Source organism: Taudactylus pleione, unplaced genomic scaffold (assembly GCF_031769625.1).
Source record: "Taudactylus pleione unplaced genomic scaffold, aTauple2 ptg000154l, whole genome shotgun sequence".
NCBI lineage: Eukaryota > Metazoa > Chordata > Amphibia > Anura > Myobatrachidae > Taudactylus > Taudactylus pleione.
The window spans coordinates 39,311,209-39,330,756 of record NW_028284556.1 but is presented as its reverse complement, the minus strand read 5'-3'; the positions used below and the strand labels follow the sequence as shown (position 1 = coordinate 39,330,756).

General features: G+C 39.8%; 1 protein-coding gene across 2 annotated transcripts in view; it reads right to left on the bottom strand.

Moving 5' to 3' along the window:
• Positions 1 to 19,548, bottom strand: part of CRIM1 (cysteine rich transmembrane BMP regulator 1) — an 836,765-nt gene that overhangs the window by 101,803 nt on the left and 715,414 nt on the right. For both annotated transcript variants that reach the window (XM_088474447.1, XM_088474446.1), the window contains exons 10-11: positions 16,397 to 16,518; positions 8,588 to 8,797 (exon numbers count right to left, since the gene is read on the bottom strand). In XM_088474447.1, coding sequence (XP_088330573.1) covers positions 8,588 to 8,797; positions 16,397 to 16,518 — 332 coding nt within the window. The remainder of the gene's footprint in view (positions 1 to 8,587; positions 8,798 to 16,396; positions 16,519 to 19,548) is intronic.

The following is a 19,548-nucleotide window of genomic DNA, read 5'->3' as shown; positions in this document are numbered from 1 at the left end:
ATCATTTTGCGTCAGACACCACAATTGTGCACATAGGTAATTTAGTTTAATGCAGGAAAAAAATGAAACTCTTATAATTTAAATGTTGTCCTTTTTTCCCCTATTTACAATAATAAAATAGATGAATGCTTATTAAAATTTTCATTTTATTAATAATGTTGTGTTTTGCTGCTTTGTTTGTGTAGTTTTATTTTGATGTAATGAGCAGGGATCTTAGTTACCTCTATCTACTACTCTGGGACTTCGGGGGTGGTTACTCTGCTATAATTATGCGCTATAATGGGTGAGGTAGTGTAGAATAAGCGACAATACTTATCCATTGAGTCTTGAGACAGATGAACCTGCATGCTCTGTTGAAAATTATAGATACCACAGAACCACATAATAAATGCAGCAAGCACTTAATGTAACAAGACTAACATTTTTTTCCTCTTATCCTGCATACATTTCAAGAGTGACTACTCTTTCCAGGGGGGGTAGAGGCTTTGCCCTGGGTGTCAGAAAGTCTAGCTTCACCCCTGATTCTGTGTTTTTACATGCCTCTAAAAGAGGAGCTGACCAGCCAAGGAATGGTTATCCCAATAGCAAGGTTGCCCATGGTGGTAACCTAGTGCTGGGATGCATTGAGGATTTTTGCAGGGCAGTGGACATGCTTCCTGTTTCTCAAATATCTATTTTTGCATATATTATTAAGATGCTTAGGCACTACTAAGATGAATGATAAGATGTATAGGCACTACTAAGATGAATGATAAGATGCATAGACACCACTAAAGTGAATGATAAGACGCATAGGCACTACTAAGATGAATGATAAGATGTATAGGCACTACTAAGGTGAATGATAAGATATATAGCCACTACTAAGGTGAATGATAAGATATATAGCCACTACTGAGATGAATGATAAGATGTATAGGCACTACAAAGATGAATGATAAGATGTATAGGCACTATTAAGATGAATGATAAGATATATAGGCACTACTAAGGTGAATGATAAGATATATAGGCACTACTAAGGTGAATGATAAGATATATAGCCACTACTAAGATGAATGATAAGATGTATAGGCACTACTAAGATGAATGATAAGATGCATAGGCACTACTAAGATGAATGATAAGATGCATAGGCACTACTAAGATGAATGATAAGATGTATAGGCACTACTAAGATGAATGATAAGATGTATAGGCACTACTAAGATGATTGATAAGATGTATAGGCACTACTAAGATGAATGATAAGATGCATAGGCACTACTAAGGTGAATGATAAGATATATAGCCACTACTAAGATGAATGATAAGATATATAGCCACTACTAAGATGAATGATAAGATGCATAGGCACTACTAAGGTGAATGATAAGATATATAGCCACTACTAAGATGAATGATAAGATATATAGCCACTACTAAGATGAATGATAAGATGCATAGGCACTACTAAGGTGAATGATAAGATGCATAGGCACTACTAAGATGAATGATAAGATATATAGCCACTACTAAGATGAATGATAAGATGCATAGGCACTACTAAGGTGAATGATAAGATGCATAGGCACTACTAAGGTGAATGATAAGATGCATAGGCACTACTAAGATGAATGATAAGATATATAGCCACTACTAAGATGAATGATAAGATATATAGCCACTACTAAGATGAATGATAAGATGCATAGGCACTACTAAGGTGAGTGATAAGATGCATAGGCACTACTAAGGTGAATGATAAGATGCATAGGCACTACTAAGATGAATGATAAGATGTATAGGCACTACTAAGATGAATGATAAGATGTATAGGCACTACTAAGATGAATGATAAGATATATAGGCACTACTAAGGTGAATGATAAGATATATAGGCACTACTAAGGTGAATGATAAGATATATTGCCACTACTAAGATGAATGATAAGATATATAGGCACTACTAAGACGAATGATAAGATGCATAAGCATTACTAAGATGAATGATAAGATGCATAGGCACTACTAAGGTGAATGATAAGATATATAGGCACTACTAAGGTGAATGATAAGATGTATAGGCACTACTAAGATGAATGATAAGATGCATAGGCACTACTAAGATGAATGATAAGATGCATAGGCACTACTAAGGTGAATGATAAGATGTATAGGCACTACTAAGATGAATGATAAGATGTATAGGCACTACTAAGATGAATGATAAGATGTATAGGCACTACTAAAGTGAACGATAAGATGCATAGGCACTACTAAGATGAATGATAAGATGTATAGGCACTACTAAGGTGAATGATAAGAAATATAGCCACTACTAAGGTGAATGATAAGATATATAGGCACTACTAAGATGAATGATAAGATGCATAGGCACTACTAAGGTGAATGATAAGATGCATAGACACCACTAAAGTGAACGATAAGATGCATAGGCACTACTAAGATGAATGATAAGATGTATAGGCACTACTAAGGTGAATTATAAGATATATAGCCACTACTAAGATGAATGATAAGATGCATAGGCACTACTAAGATGAATGATAAGATGTATAGGCACTACTAAGATGAATGATAAGATGTATAGGCACTATTAAGATGAATGATAAGATATATAGGCACTACTAAGGTGAATGATAAGATATATAGGCACTACTAAGGTGAATGATAAGATATATTGCCACTACTAAGGTGAATGATAAGATATATTGCCACTACTAAGATGAATGATAAGATATATAGGCACTACTAAGGTGAATGATAAGATATATAGGCACTACTAAGATGAATGATAAGATGTATAGGCACTACTAAGATGAATGATAAGATGCATAGGCACTACTAAGATGAATGATAAGATGCATAGGCACTACTAAGATGAATGATAAGATGTATAGGCACTACTAAGGTGAATGATAAGATATATAGCCACTACTAAGGTGAATGATAAGATATATAGGCACTACTAAGATGAATGATAAGATGCATAGGCACTACTAAGGTGAATGATAAGATAAATAGCCACTACTAAGGTGATTGATAAGATATATAGGCACTACTAAGATGAATGATAAGATGCATAGGCACTACTAAGGTGAATGATAAGATGCATAGACACCACTAAAGTGAACGATAAGATGCATAGGCACTACTAAGATGAATGATAAGATGTATAGGCACTACTAAGGTGAATGATAAGATATATAGCCACTACTAAGGTGAATGATAAGATATATAGCCACTACTAAGATGAATGATAAGATGTATAGGCACTACTAAGATGAATGATAAGATGCATAGGCACTAGTAAGATGAATGATAAAATGCATAGGCACTACTAAGATGAATGATAAGATGCATAGGCACTACTAAGGTGAATGATAAGATGCATAGGCACTACTAAGATGAATGATAAGATGTATAGGCACTACTAAGATGAATGATAAGATATATAGGCACTACTAAGGTGAATGATAAGATATATAGGCACTACTAAGGTGAATGATAAGATATATAGGCACTACTAAGATGAATGATAAGATGTATAGGCACTACTAAGATGAATGATAAGATGCATAGGCACTACTAAGATGAATGATAAGATGCATAGGCACTACTAAGATGAATGATAAGATGTATAGGCACTACTAAGATGAATGATAAGATGCATAGGCACTACTAAGATGAATGATAAGATGCATAGGCACTACTAAGATGAATGATAAGATGCATAGGCACTACTAAGGTGAATGATAAGATATATAGGCACTACTAAGATGAATGATAAGATGTATAGGCACTACTAAGGTGAATGATAAGATATATAGCACTACTAAGATGAATGATAAGATGTATAGGCACTACTAAGGTGAATGATAAGATATATAGGCACTACTAAGGTGAATGATAAGATGTATAGGCACTACTAAGATGAATGATAAGATGTATAGGCACTACTAAGATGAATGATAAGATGCATAGGCACTACTAAGGTGAATGATAAGATATATAGGCACTACTAAGGTGAATGATAAGATGTATAGGCACTACTAAGATGAATGATAAGATGTATAGGCACTACTAAGGTGAATGATAAGATGCTTAGGCACTACTAAGGTGAATGATAAGATGCTTAGGCACTACTAAGGTGAATGATAAGATGTATAGGCACTACTAAGGTGAATGATAAGATGTATAGGCACTACTAAGGTGAATGGTATGTTGCATAGGCACTACTAAGGTGAATGATAAGATGTATAGGCACTACTAAGATGAATGATAAGATGCATAGGCACTACTAAGATGAATGATAAGATGCATAGGCACTACTAAGATGAATGATAAGATGTATAGGCACTACTAAGATGAATGATAAGATGCATAGGCACTACTAAGATGAATGATAAGATGTATAGGCACTACTAAGGTGAATGATAAGATGTTTAGGCACTACTAAGGTGAACGATAAGATGTATAGGCACTACTAAGATGAATGATAAGATGTATAGGCACTACTAAGATGAATGATAAGATGCATAGGCACTACTAAGGTGAATGATAAGATGCATAGGCACTACTAAGGTGAATGATAAGATGCATAGGCACTACTAAGATGCACAAATCTTTATACACACGCCCGCAAAACTCCCATGACAGTCCCACAAGTCATGGCAGTTCCAGGCACTCACATTATCACCACCCAGATCCCGCCCTAAAAAAGCCAAATAGGACGGACATAAGCAAAAATGTGTAAATTGCGTACGTGCGCAAAGATCCGTGTGGCTCAGAAGCAGCCACACTGAGTAAAAATATTTTTATAAATGCCAGAGCATTGAAAGCCAAATTGTCTCAAGTACTTGATTTATTTTGTCACATTGCCTTCAGTTAATTCTATTTTTGTTGTGTAGTCTGTTTTGGACAGTTGGAATGGTTTATATCAAGCAGAGCAGATAGCACAACCTTCTGCTGCGCCAGCCTGAAGCCTCTGTGTGAGCTAACCATCAGCATTTGGTCCTAGTGTACAAAACAGCACGGGGCACTTGCAGCACAATTCTGGTATAATAACAGCTTATTAATAATAATTAGGTCAAACGTTTATGTTGCTCGTTTTATTATGCAGCTGCAGATGGTCCTCATTTATCTCCGTTAGGACAGGTGGCAGAGGGCACAGTCAGACTGCAATTTGCTGAGGCGCTCTATGCATAAACTACACAATTATGCCACAGGTCTCTTGTATAAATACAGCTACTTGACAGCCTTTGTTTGCTGCATTTGATTTATAAGGTGCGATTAGAAAATGGTGCTTATTTGACAGATAATCTAAGAGCGGCATTCAGAGAAAGTTATTTTCTGCAACTATTGAAAATAAACTGGCAGAACAGCTCTGTGGCTCAGGCTTGGAAAACATTGGCTTTCAGTATCCTGTGACCTTGGATGAGTCTCGGAAAGCTGTTGCGTCTTACGCATTTCATTGGCATTGATTAATAGCGCCTCTTATTTCACTATCTACAGTCCCGCAGCTACCTCGGAAGACAATCATTAGCAGAGAAGGTTCAGACTGAATAAGGGGATGCAATGTAAAAGAGGCTAAATTCCCTTTGTTCTACAACTTTAAGGATTCAGCCAAGCTCTCCAAAGACTCAGACTGCGCACTGCCATAGCTAATACTAAGTAAGGCAGGGCAGTAACATTAATCAGTCTATCATTGTTCTTAAGCTTTCCGTTTTTTCCTGAAGTCAAACCGCATTTCAGCTGATCACCAAGAAAGATGAATGTAGCTAGAAGACACTTTCCTCCCCCTTTTTCCTGCTTCTGCTATAGCTGCTAGTCTGGGATAATATAACAAATCAATCAGCAATTCCAAGAGATGCAGATGGTCTGCATTACCAGCATTTAACTAAAAAATATTACTCGTAACTACAATGTTCATCATTAAATTATACATAAGAGTAGTGGATTGCGCTAAACCAAAATTTGGCAACCTGTGATTATCAAGCTTGGTGGAACAACAAATCTCAGCATCCCCCTTTCCTATTTCTGTTAGCCGATGAGCAAAGGGATTTGGATTGCCAGTTTTACCATCATTTAATTAAACATTTTATTAGCAAATTAAAATATACACATTTGAATATTTATTGATGATACTGGTAGATTTGGTAGTGTATTGGTTGTCAGTGCATTCTAGGACTTGTAGTTCTGCCAGACTCGGTATTGCATACCTCTGCTCTGTATGGACAGCAGAAAGTAAACACATAACAATCGTCAAACTAAATGCACTGAAAAATCAATCATATGGTTTCTGTGGAATAAGAGGGATGCAGCAAACAGCAAATAAAGTAGGCTAGAATATCAATCAAAGTATTTCCCCTGATAATAATCTTTCTAACGCACATAACTGGAATTTTATATTTTAAGAGGGGAATTACTCAAATAAGGAATAACTGATTCTCAATTGGTTTCTAGCAGTATAGATAAGGTCCTTGAACAGGATGAGATTTAGTTAATCACTGCTGTCTGTCTGACTGCCTTTTAATAAAGAATATGGGCGAGTTGCAGGGGCGGTTTTATAATGGGTGCAGGTTGTGCGGGGCAGGGGGGCCCGCACCGCACTCATATTTTTAATACGTACCACTCCGCTGCCATCAGCGTTGTCAAAATAGTTTGGAAAATTGGCCGCCGCGGCCATTTTCCCGGTGTTTTGAGCAGTAGAGACCTGTGCATGCGCTGTAGACTCTGGGCACACTTTAGTGCCGAGTCTACTGGTGCGGCGCTGCACTCATTGCACAGCCGAATGCCGGAGAGAGAGGAAGGGACATATACGGGCCCCCTCCTCTCTTGAAACGTCCCTGGCGAGTTGGACGCAATGGCGATGCACACGGAGTTGAGCGATTTTGAGGTGGCTATTCAGATGCACAGAAATGTTCCGTCCTATGGCGTGCTATGTAAGTGTCATGGGCGTGTCCTAGCACATTCGGACACAGAAAAACCATAAGATTCATTTTCCAGTGTATTTAGTTTGACAACAGTAATGTGTTTGCTTTCTGCTGTCTGCACAGAGCAGAGGTATGCAATACGTGGTTCTACCGGCTCTGGTAGAGCTACAAGTGTACATCCAAGGGCATAAAGTCGCAGACATGTGACCGGCAAAAGACGCAGACACGGACTCCGCTCCATCAGACTCAGAATCAGGCCCTATGGTCTTATTTAGAGTTAGGGATAAATTCCTCAGGGAGGTGCAAGTCTGAATCTTGTTAAAACCTTGCACTCCACATTTAAAATGTGGGGACAGATAGAGACCGGTGTCCAATTAGCTGCAAAAAATTTTCGGAAGCAAAAAATATTTTCTTTTTGACGATTTTTTTTTTTCGTACTATCCAATTTAACCCCGTTTTTTACATCCAAAAACTTTCTGTTTTTCTCACAAAAACACACAGGATCTGTCAAAAGTCACGGGCCTATGAAAAATAGCCTCTTATCACGGATTTGATTTTGCGTGCCTGGGACAGGCGAAACAAAATTTCCGATAAGTGCCGGAATCGTGGCTAATTGGATAGCCCAGCTGAGGTAATTAGCCGTGTAATTTACCGCAGCTAATTGGATACCGGCTTTAGAGTTGGGAAGGAGGCAGGTTGTAGTTTAACTCTAAACTGCAGTGTGAAAATAAAACTGTCCATTATTTCTGTGCTGCATGCAAAAGCAGGCAGTACCTTTTCCTGCACTCATCACGTTGTCCAGAAGCAAATTTGCACTCCTGTATCTGGATTTGTAACAACCCTAAAGGCTCTATATATCAAACTGAGAAAAGCCCACTGTCTGTTGAAAACATGTGCATCTATCAATGTACCCTGACTGATGAGAGCCCTTTTGCTAAAAATCCATCAGCTGCCTCTAAAACGTTTAAATGGTAAATCATGGTGCTAGATAGTTTTCCACATTTTCTTAGTAAATAAGCCCCTTCAATTTTGCCCTATAAGTCTATGTGGTACTCATATAGGATAGGAGATCTGGTACACGCAATAAATTGTATTTGAAGATAAAATACTGATGAGAGTGCAAGTGTCTGTTTATGCAACAAGAGGGAACGGACAGTTAGAATTTACACATTTCAACTGTGTTCAAGAGCTAGCTCCTCAAACTTCATCTTCATTGTAGCCTCACCATGTTATGTAGAGTGATCAATAGAAAAACAAAGAGGTAAGAAACTACAGCCCCTGTTTATCAAAAGCTTTCCCGTAAATCAATCCCTTTTTTTCATGTTTCGTTTTAACAATGGATTAGGATTAGTTTGTTATCAAATTTTTGGAACATCGGAACAATTTATTAGCCCAAGGGGTTTGGAACCTGGTACAGATGCTTGATAATTCAAAAGAAATAAAAAGCAATTGATTGAACCGCATGTCCCCTCCCTCCAAAAATAATATGAACATCAAAAGGATTTCTGCAGACAGAACATGGAATTACTTAGCAGTAAAAGCTCCTTATATCTCAGACTTGTTCAGATATTGAGAAGATAGATGTGTGTTATGGGAACACTCGTCTCCCCTGACAGACAGATTTCACAGCAACTGTATAAAGTATTTACCTGGGCAAGAGGGGCAGCACTGCCCTGGAAGTATAGCGGGGCTAGCACAGCCAGGGACAGGACACGTAATCAGTGCGCACATCTCCCGTCCATTATGACAGTAGCACTCACGGCAGCCGTCATGCCAGCTCTCTTCATTTTCATGTCGTCTCCCATCCATTGACAGACAGGTGCCTGTTAAAACCGGTGGCACAACAGTTGCTGCTTCTTCTGCAAGTAAATGTGAAACAGAGGTTACAGGTCTACATAGCACACAGTACACTGCAGTAATGTCAGAACTAGTAAGGGCTCTGTATAAGTAGATATTACACTGACAAAGTATGAAACGCTTTCACCTCTCTAAGGGGTCTATTTACTAAGCAGTGATAAGAGAAAGAGTGAAAAGTGATAAGTAAGTGATAAGGTGCCAGCCAATCAGCTTCCAACTGTCATCTCACAGGCTGTGTTTGAAAAATGACAGTTGGGAGCTGATTGGCTGGCACCTTATCACTTTCTTATCACTTTTCACTCTGTCACTTATCACTGCTTACTAAATACACCCCTAAGCCACTTCCAGGTGTTAAATCAGCAACGTGACACTCACCGACGGAGATCTATCAGACAACAATACAGGGGTTACAACATACTAATTACATCTTTATTATTCAATATTTGGGTTTGCAGAGAAAAAAAAAACTCTTTTTGATAGTAATTACATACCACTTATGCTAAGTATAGTTGGTTGTGAAATCACACCCTTATGTTTTTGAACATCTTTATAAATCAGATAGATTCCTAAGATCTCTTGGTTGACAGTTTACAGACAATTGTCTCAAAGTTGTCACCACAACAAACAACTGTATTTCGATAACCAATTAATCATAATGTGTGAGCCTACCTCCCCACTGCTATATCTACCGCCAGGTGCCACTGGCCTCAATATCGTCCCTGGCCCCAAACTTTACTGCCCCAGTGGTCTAGTGGTGTGTGGATGAACCAGACGCCCCACTACAGCCTCCTCCGGTTGGTCTCCACAACTAGAGGTAAGGACTGCATAAACACACTCCAACCACACACACCCCATGGTATCCCTGTGGATACCTATGGACCCTGAAGAAGAAAGCTTCATTTATGCATCCTTCAAATAATTGTGAGCTTATCTGGGTCTGTTTGCAAGTTCTTCAATTCACACCATAGCCCTTCTCTTCATGTCAGATGTTTTTCAAAGTCTGAAACCAACATCAGAGGCGTAACTAGACATTTTGGTGCCCTGTGCCAGAATGAGCATTGGCGCCCCCCTAATTTTTCAAAGGGCCATGGCTTCATGGGGAAGGGCCAGGGAAGAGATAGGAGAGGCCAGGAGATGCTGGGGATGAAATAAGAGGAAGCTACAAACAAGATTGATAATAAACAGAAATTTGACAGGCCCAAACAGCACCCCCTGACCTGTGGTGGCACCGGCCGCACTAACCTAGCTACGGCCCTGACCAACATAATAACAAAATTGCTGCATTACCCTCAAGTGTGATACTCATCAATGTTTAGGTAAAGCAGGACATTTAAATTCAATGTTAAACATTAATATCACTGGTCCTCTGCAAGCCAGAATTTCCACTGCACGAAGAACACAATGTGGGAAGCCGCCCACCAAGAAGTACACACACCTGTAAATTTGTCTTTTAGGTGCATGACTTCCTCACACAGGTATAATGCACTATGGGCGCTCTCACTTGCATCTGAGTAACCTGCGTAACACAGATGCGGATGAGATGTACAGTATGTGACTGAATCAGGCCCACCGTGCACATAGTAGTCCTAAGTAGTTCCCACTAGGAACTAGTGCCTCCAAAGGGGCAGGAGGCCTCAGTGGTGTCCCTAGATACTAATAAAAGAGTAGACTGGGTATATGTGCTGCCCATAAAATGTCAAGCTATACAATATACAGTCAGCCTGAGGTATGCTTTAAGAAAAGTGATTATCCATAATTAATTGTGCAGAAAATAAATTAAACTGAAATATTATAACATCCTGTACTTCTTTTAAAATGTAAGTACCAGCAGTTAGATAGTTTAATTACTTTCTGTCTGCTCTAAGAAGGCTGAATTTGAAGTTTATATTTAGAATTGTTATTGCTGCCCAAAACCTCTTCCATTGCTGTGCCAGCCTGGCAGCATTAAACTGCCTCACAGCCACCTGCGATATCGGACAATCTGAATTAGACCATCTGCAGGAAAAGGGTTTAAAACATGTCCAGAGGATGCCAGATGTAAATCCCACACTGCAAACTGCACATATGGTTTTTACTAATGTAAGCTACCAAACTGCAAGATAAACATTTACCACAAGGCTCAATCTGGTTTGCAAATATGATCAACATGTGTACTATGTAAAACCTGACCTTTTCTATCTTCTGCTGCCACCAGAGTAATTATGTGTGCTGCTCACTGAAAGGGCCCTGTGGGCTTCACACATTGTGAGAGTCTATTACAAATTATATTTTTACCACTGTTGCTCTAAAATAGACTGGCAATTTAATGCACCAAATACATTGCAGCTTTTTTCAGAGGTGTGAGGGTTAAACATGTGTGAAAGTGATGATGGCCCAGGTGTGGAAAATGTTGGCCAACATGTACTGTGTTGCAAAATCGTTACAGTAAAGTGTAAAGGGGCCTATCCATTAGGCGACCTGAAAGTCTTAACGTCTAGCGTTCAGTCCATCAGGTCGCCGAGGTGCGGGCACCGCACTGAACGGCGTTCACTGAACGACATTCAGTGAAGGAGCCCGACCTCCTATCCCTGAACATGGCGAACCTGACGAGCGTCGTCAGGTTGACGGGCATGTTCAATAGACAGTCGGGGACGGTAATGACCCAGCGTGCACGCGCATCGCTGGTCCTTGCCGGCTATCCATTACCCAACTTTGTGAACAATGCGGATTGTTCACAAAGTCGGGTAATGGATAGGCCCCTTTACCTATAAATAAATGAATGCATGTAATACTTTACTGTATGAAATGCGGTTTGATTCCCGGCAGCGGTAGCCCGACACTGGAACAGATCCCGGCAGCGGCAGCCCGACAGCGCCTAACCCCCTCCTTCCCCGCTGCCTAACCCTAAGTCCCCTGGAGGGGGGGTGCCTAACCCTAACCCTCCCTCCCCCTAGCCTAACCCTCCCGGGGGGGGGGGTGCCTAACCCTAAGTCCCCCTCTGGGTGCGCTAAACCTGTGTATCAAGCCATTTTTTACATAAAATTATGCAGAAACTCCATTTTCAGCATAATTTTATGTATTGTTCCTATATACTAATAGCACAATGCAGTAATACAATACAGAAATCTCCGGCAAAGTGCTAATTAGCACTGCAGATCACAGTGCCCATTATTGTCAATGGGGACTACTATCTGACCCCTACATTATGTTCTAAACTCCAAAAAGCAAAGCTTTTCAGAGTTTAGCACCGGTAGTTTACGCCATCTTAAGATGGCGTAAACTACTGTAAGCCTATGGAGGCTCTAGGTTGTCGAAGCTGGATTACTGGCTGAGACAAGATCAGTTAAAATTAAAATTGAATTGCAGCGATACCATCTTGCGACTGGCCGCAAGACGCCATTTTGCGAAATGGGCGCCTAAGCGCCATTTTAGATAAACTCACATTTTAGTACATGTGGCGATAATACCATTAGCATCATGCGAATGCATCTGTGACCATTAACATAGGTTATGGCGATTCACTAAAAACCTATTTCATTACTTTTCATTATAAGGGATATATTCCAGAAATGGCTTTGCAGTATTACATTAAGCAAGTGGCTAGGTGACAACTGGCTTGTGTAGATAAGCTTCCTGCATAGTATTTGCCCACAACGGGTGGTCTGGCTAGAATAAATAAGCAAGCTTCCTGCAATGACACAGGAAAGGTGGGAGGGCCTGCTGACAGGACATGTAGAACTATCTGGCCCAGCATGCTAAAATGTTAGAGACAAATGCACTCATCTTCATACACACATTAACTAGCGTCCTTATATCAAACCCTGAATACCCACACATTTCATATTCACACATAAGGTTCCATAAGCATCAAAATGTATGATCTAAGTTAGTTAAGTTAGTTTCAACGCTGAGAAATAAAGGTTTTTGATAACTAAGGTATTATACATGATAAGCAAGGTGTGTTTGGTCTTGTTCTGATGCGTACGCTTTTTACAGCATCCCGGTGTTATCGGTGGAGAGATCGCATCATGCAAACTCAAGTTACGGATCACAGAACTTACAAGCAACAAAATGTTTAGCTGTTGGAATGTTACAGGAGGCGTTATTAGAAAGATTCCCCTGCTGTTAGAGGCAGGGGGAGTCTATTTGAACCAGCCTGTTAAATGTGTTGTAACATATGCTTCTCCTCTGGGAACCAATGACATCAGCAGGAAATTTCCCCTTTGTCCTGTATTAGTCTGGGGGGGATAAATACATGTGTCCGAATACTGGTTAGGGAGTCCATGCTGAATGCTGTATGTACTGAGGGTCTCTAGTCTGAGGTCTATATCTGGGTCCGTAGGCGCAGCGTATGTATAACTGTACTTGGGATCTGTATAATTTCCTTTTACGCTTAAATTGTGTATGTATCAATTGCGTGTAACTGACTGTACTTTTACCTGAATAATACTTGTGCGTTGGAACCACAGTTTCCACTCCTGTCTTTATTTGCGGTCAGACTGTGTACGCAAATTAGCGTCATTCTTAGAGGTTTATAGGAAGGATTTTAGAAGGTATAGGCAGGGGTATATAGAGGTTCATTTTAAAATCAACAAGGTGTAGGAAAGAAATCTTTCGATCTCTCCCCCACAGCCACCAGCCAGTTCCAGAAGCTGACACTGTGCGCATGTGCAGTGTCAGCTTCCCCCAGGGAAATCTTTCACTTCTGTAAAAGACTGCTCCTAAAATCTGGGGATATAACTCGCGGGGACAGCGGTTATCGCAACCGATGTCCCTGCGAGTTCCCCGTAGTGCATAGCCGGGATATTTCTATTAAAAATGAAAATATCCCCGGCGAGTTAGATACATAATAATCGCGGCAATTATTAGTACATAGATCCCTAAGTCTCATGAATATTGCTCTGTGCTTTAGATATGTCATTGATTTATAGTAAAATAATGAAAAATTGGTTTCATTTGAAAATATTTAGCATATATATTTTGCATCTTTTTGGACTGCGAACTGTTAATAGCTACAATAACACTTTTCTAGAAAGTCTGACTTTGTTCTGTCATTTACTTTAATAAGAATAATCTTTTATCCATTTAGATAAGCCATTCCTCAGGAAATCAATAACTAACTAATTCTTTGTAATGGACGATAGCACACAGTAATGAACTGATCCCTATTGTATATAAAATTCTTATCATCCATTGTATAAAACTCGTTCATTAATAAACCATGTGCGATTGATTTAAATATAGTCGGCAAACTGTGCAGCCTCCATAAAACCAGACAGATACTGGGAACAATTAAAAGGGGAATTAGCCGTCTTTTGGTAGAGTGTTTTGAGTGTTCTTTTTTTTCCTTGGCATGTTCTAGTGCTGAATAGAAATTTGTCACATTCTTATCGGTTTGATTTATTTATTCTCTTGAAAAAGGCAATTAAGGATTTACCCCCATTGTCCCTGTTTGGAGACACTGTTCCTCTTTTGGACACAAAGCCCTTGTCTCTATTTTCTTCTAAATGATCACTCTAGTTGCAGACCCCTATTGCATATGCTATTCTTGTGCTTGATATCCCCTAGAACTCTCGCACGTTCCTAATGATCACTGTAGACCACGTCTGATCTTCAATTTTGTTTAGAACAGCAAGTGCCGTATACCCAGTCTACAAATAACAGAAATCCTTGTATCCCGTTTTAGGATTATTTGTATACTGTATAAAAGTCTGCCTGCACATCATTCTTTTTATTGTGAATTTAGTATTTTTATATCAAATTATTTCTGTGATCACTTTGGCCATTTCAGAGATTGAAAGTCATGCCTAATGTATATTGAAATTTAAATGTATAATTAACATTGGTGTGGATTATTTAATGCCCACGTTTGAGAGCTAAAAACAACATGTGGTGTCATCTAAGCAGCAAAGTTACTTCATTAATGCATACAGGGTATTCTTCTGGGTCTTATCATGACAAAAGCTGACTAACATTGCTTCATGTTGCAATTCTGAACTAAAACCATAATTACCAATCAGCCATTTGCTTTTATTCTCCAACATTTTTTTAATCTTTCTTATGCAATACTAATTTCAGAAAACCTCTACCTTTTCGGGGAGTCCCCCTGGCTCCTAGAAGAGTGGGTGGTCTTCCCGCATCCCGCCCACTTCTTAGTGAAGTGGGCAAGATGGAAGAATGCCCGGAATCGTGGGCAGGAGGCGAGGCCAATATAACGTGATCATAACTGCATCATTTTGGGCTAATGACTCCAATTGTCTTGCCCTGCCCCCATTAGCTGCCACGTGCATCTCCTATCCGGCTTCTCTTTGAGAGGAGATTCTTAAAGTCAGCAGTAAGTTTGATTATAGTACTGATTCCAAGTTCGGAACAGGGCAAAAAAAAAACAAAAAAACAAGTAACTTTGCACTTTGGGAAAACCATGCTGTACTGCAGGAGGGGCAGATTTAAAATGTACGGAGAGTTTTAGATTTGAGAGGGCCGTGTCCAAACTGAAACCTAAATTGCAGTGGAAAAAACAGAATTCCACAAGTAATATTGCCAAATGGAAAACAAAATCTGATTATATCATTTATAAGCTAAGCTTTCATGAAGTTTAGTAAGGCTAGGCGAATAATTGCTGTACCGGGAAGGGGTTATGGCAAAATTAGAGACATTATGGGATGCCTGAAACTTATATGGGAAGTGACAACATAAAGAAAGCATTTTATTATTCTTTTTTTTGGTGAGCGGGTGTTGACAAATCACATGAAATTGCACAGAGTCACACAGCGTTTTCACAACATCAATCTTTAAAAACTAAAAGCATGAAGAAACCTAATGCCGTTCATACATGGTGCCATCTCCTAACATTCAGATGTCTTGTACGATTTCCCTTGGGATTCTTCCCTTGAAATTCTCTATACGATTTGTCAAATGGTGTACACGATTGTACAATCGAGCATACGATACCGATGCGTCGTATCCGATTGCTAATTGTTAAGGATGGATCATTTACAGACAAAAACCTCATGATGAATGGAGGAGGGGAGTGGCCAGGGATTTTGAAAGACCTCGTACATCGCACATCAGATCTTACGCCAGCAAAACTGCATACGATGTGTATCACATCGCACACGATCGGTCGAAATCTTACTGCTTTTCCATAAGATCTACGATGCAGAATTACGATGGCGGTGAAAGCACATTGTCATCACGCATCGTACAAATACAGCACACGATGTACACGATTGGTCGACACAATTGATGTAAACCGGCCATATCGTGCAAAAAAATCTCACCGTGTATGGGCCGTATAAGATTTCGAATTTTAGTAATAATTAAGGATAAACTGGAATGGAATAAGCACAGAACCAATCAGTCCATTCGGTTGCAATATCTGCCCATTATAAAGTAATTGGGTCACTTCATTACACTGCATTAATTCAAATGAAATGAGTACAAACGGAAAACAAAGTTCTAATAACTGGGGTTACACCGTCAGGAATGTATATTTACTAGCACTGAAGGGTCTGTATTGTCTCTCACAAAGTAAGTTTTGTACACATTCTGTCCATGTGCTGAGGGGGGTTTGAAGGAACACGCAGAACACTGTATAAGAAGAGGTGAGGACCTACACTTACCTCTACACTTGCAGATAAGGCATCCTTGGCTGTCTTGCTCAAAACCCATAGGACAGATCTTGCTGCATGGGGCATCAATGCACTTCTTACAGCGACAAATATCACAGCCATGTTTGTTTTTCCTAGACAACACAAGACAAGAGGGAGCGATTGTCAGAGAAATAAACCTATGACTCAAATTTAGTTTCATAGAAATTAATTAATTAAAGCAATGATCCTAGTAGGGACGTAAGTAATTTATTCATTCACAACACTGATTACAATGCTCCAATCAGCAACAATGAGTCATCTCAGTTTGATTACAATTTAAAATGAGTGAAATTAAACACAATTTTGAATAAATAGATTATAAATTATTTTAAGCCAACAGGTGAAAATTGTAATTTATGGCAGATTTGCTAATATTTCACTACAACGTGCTGCAAAGCTCACTGTACAATACATCTATTTTACACCTGTGCCAATAAGTGGTCCACATATCATTTCCAGTGCATTGTGTAACATTACCAGTACATTGTGTAACATTACCAGTGCATTGTGTAACATTACCAGTACATTGTGTAACATTACCAGTGCATTATGTAACATTAGCAGTGCATTGTGTATCATTACCAGTACATTGTGTAACATTAGCAGTGCATTGTGTAACATTACCAGTACATTGTGTAACATTACCAGTGCATTGTGTAACATTACCAGTGCATTGTGTAACATTACCAGTACATTGTGTAACATTACCAGTGCATTATGTAACATTAGCAGTGCATTGTGTAACATTACCAGTGCATTATGCAACATTAGCAGTGCATTGTGTAACATTACCAGTGCATTGTGTAACATTAGCAGTACATTGTGTAACATTACCAGTACATTGTGTAACATTACCATTGCATTATGTAACATTACCAGTGCATTGTGTAACATTACCAGTGCATTGTGTAACATTAGCAGTACATTGTGTAACATTACCAGTGCATTATGTAACATTAGCAGTGCACTGTGTAACATTATCAGTGCATTGTGTAACATTACCAGTGCACTGTGTAACATTATCAGTGCATTGTGTAACATTACCAGTGCATTGTGTAACATTACCAGTGCACTGTGTAACATTACCAGTGCATTGTGTAACATTACCAGTGCATTGTGTAACATTACCAGTGCACTGTGTAACATTATCAGTGCATTGTGTAACATTACCAGTGCATTGCGCAATACTACATAACCTACCTGCTTAGGTTCAATCTTTTAAATTTGATAAACTTTTTCAGGTTTCTCCTCAAATATTGTTCTATTTATCCATATTTATGGCTTCAATAAATCATGAGATTCAGAAGATCAGGACTATTTATTACATTTCACTTTTATGTGTGAGGAACTTTGTATTACATTGCTGACTGCCTATAATGCAGCTCTCTCCGCCAAAGACGGGAGACTCTTGGCCTGTATTGGGGGTCCCAAGCTATAGCACAGTGGTGTTGTCTCTTTGATCTCCACCAGCCCTGAAAGGTGCCTAAAGAAATCATTCTGTGAAGTGGGAATGGTCACCTCTAGCCCTTTACCTCAGTGTTTACCACACTACGGGAGTGATTCAGCTGCACCGACCGGTAAGTATGCTCTGCAGTATTTAAAAGGCGAAAAAAACCTTGCATAAGATGGTATAGTATAATGTTGTGATCTACCATTGGCGTGTGAAAATATAGGTTACCATGGTTTAAAAAAAAGATTTGTGTATAAAGGAAATAAATTTGAAATTGTTTATGTCCTGAGCAATCTCCCTGGGTGTCACAGTATATCATTTCAAATGTATGGGTACTCTACTCCTATATTACAGGAAATAATTTATATCTTCCCTCCTTCCAGGGTCACTACAATGCAGAGTAAATTAATCTATACGTGTCAAATGATGTGACCTCTAGGTGGGCACTGAGTGCTACCTCTGTGCACACTAGTGACCCTCATACGCTAATACATTTTACTTCACACAGAAAATGTTCCTAACCAAGGAAATGTTCCTATGTCATCTATGTGATATATTACTGGAAACACTGACAGAGGCCCTCATTCAGAGCCGTTCGCTATTTGCGTTCGTTCGTTCAAAAACAAGGGGTGGCTATTCAAATGATCTGTTCGCACATTGCAGTCTGTTCACACCTCTAAGTCTGAACGAGCGAGCAAAACATGCGCTCTTTTATTTCTTAAAAACGCCCCCTGGCCGCTCGCACCATACGTCATGTCCGCTATTTATTAGATTAATCGAGTACATCGAACAGGATATGAACTGCTCGCTATTCTTGTGGTTGGTTTTTTCAACCGCTATTTTGCGAGCAGTTCTGAGTTAACAAAAACCAAGTGACGTGGTCATTGACGCTGCTATATTAATTATGCACACCCATAAAACGCCCGTTTTGACCTTTAAGCACGCGTTCTGATCTCCACTCCCCGTTTTCAAGCACCTTCCCCTGTTACCACCCACATACGCCTCATTCTGTCACTCAAAATAGCAGGCACTCGCTATATTGCGTACAAACGATTTTCGGCCGCACTGACTGGTTCGCGCATGCGTACTAAAAACCGTACGCATGCGCTGATGTGCGAACATCGCTCGGAACGAGCGTACTGCCGCTAGCGAGTGGCTCTGAATGAGGGCCAGAGTGCAATGTGGTGGGAAGTCCTGTATGAAACACAAGACTTATGTCTATTGTTTCATTTTTCTTTTCTACGTCAACAATCAGGGGCGTTTCTAGTGAGGAGAGGGCCCGTGTGCAGTCTCAATCAAGGGCCCCTCCTCTCCACTCGGAAGCCGGCAGCGCTCTGAGCTGTGCGCGGCCAGCGCCGGAGTTATAGACTCTAGGCGGCAATTTTCCCTGTACTGCAAATGCGCAAACGATGGGAAAATGTCCGCCACGGCCATTTTCCAGACGTTTTTACAGCGCTGGACCCCCACGCCGACGTGGGACTCCGGAGGGGTAAGTATATTATGGGAGCAGGGTGGACGTTGCGGGCACACCCATCACCCATTATAGATACGCCCCTGTCAACAATTAATACCATTGCGCTATACACATCATCACACAAAAACACAGTTGATAAAATGTTTTATACAGCTGCTGGGAACATTATATGAATAGAGTCTGTGAGTCATATTTGTT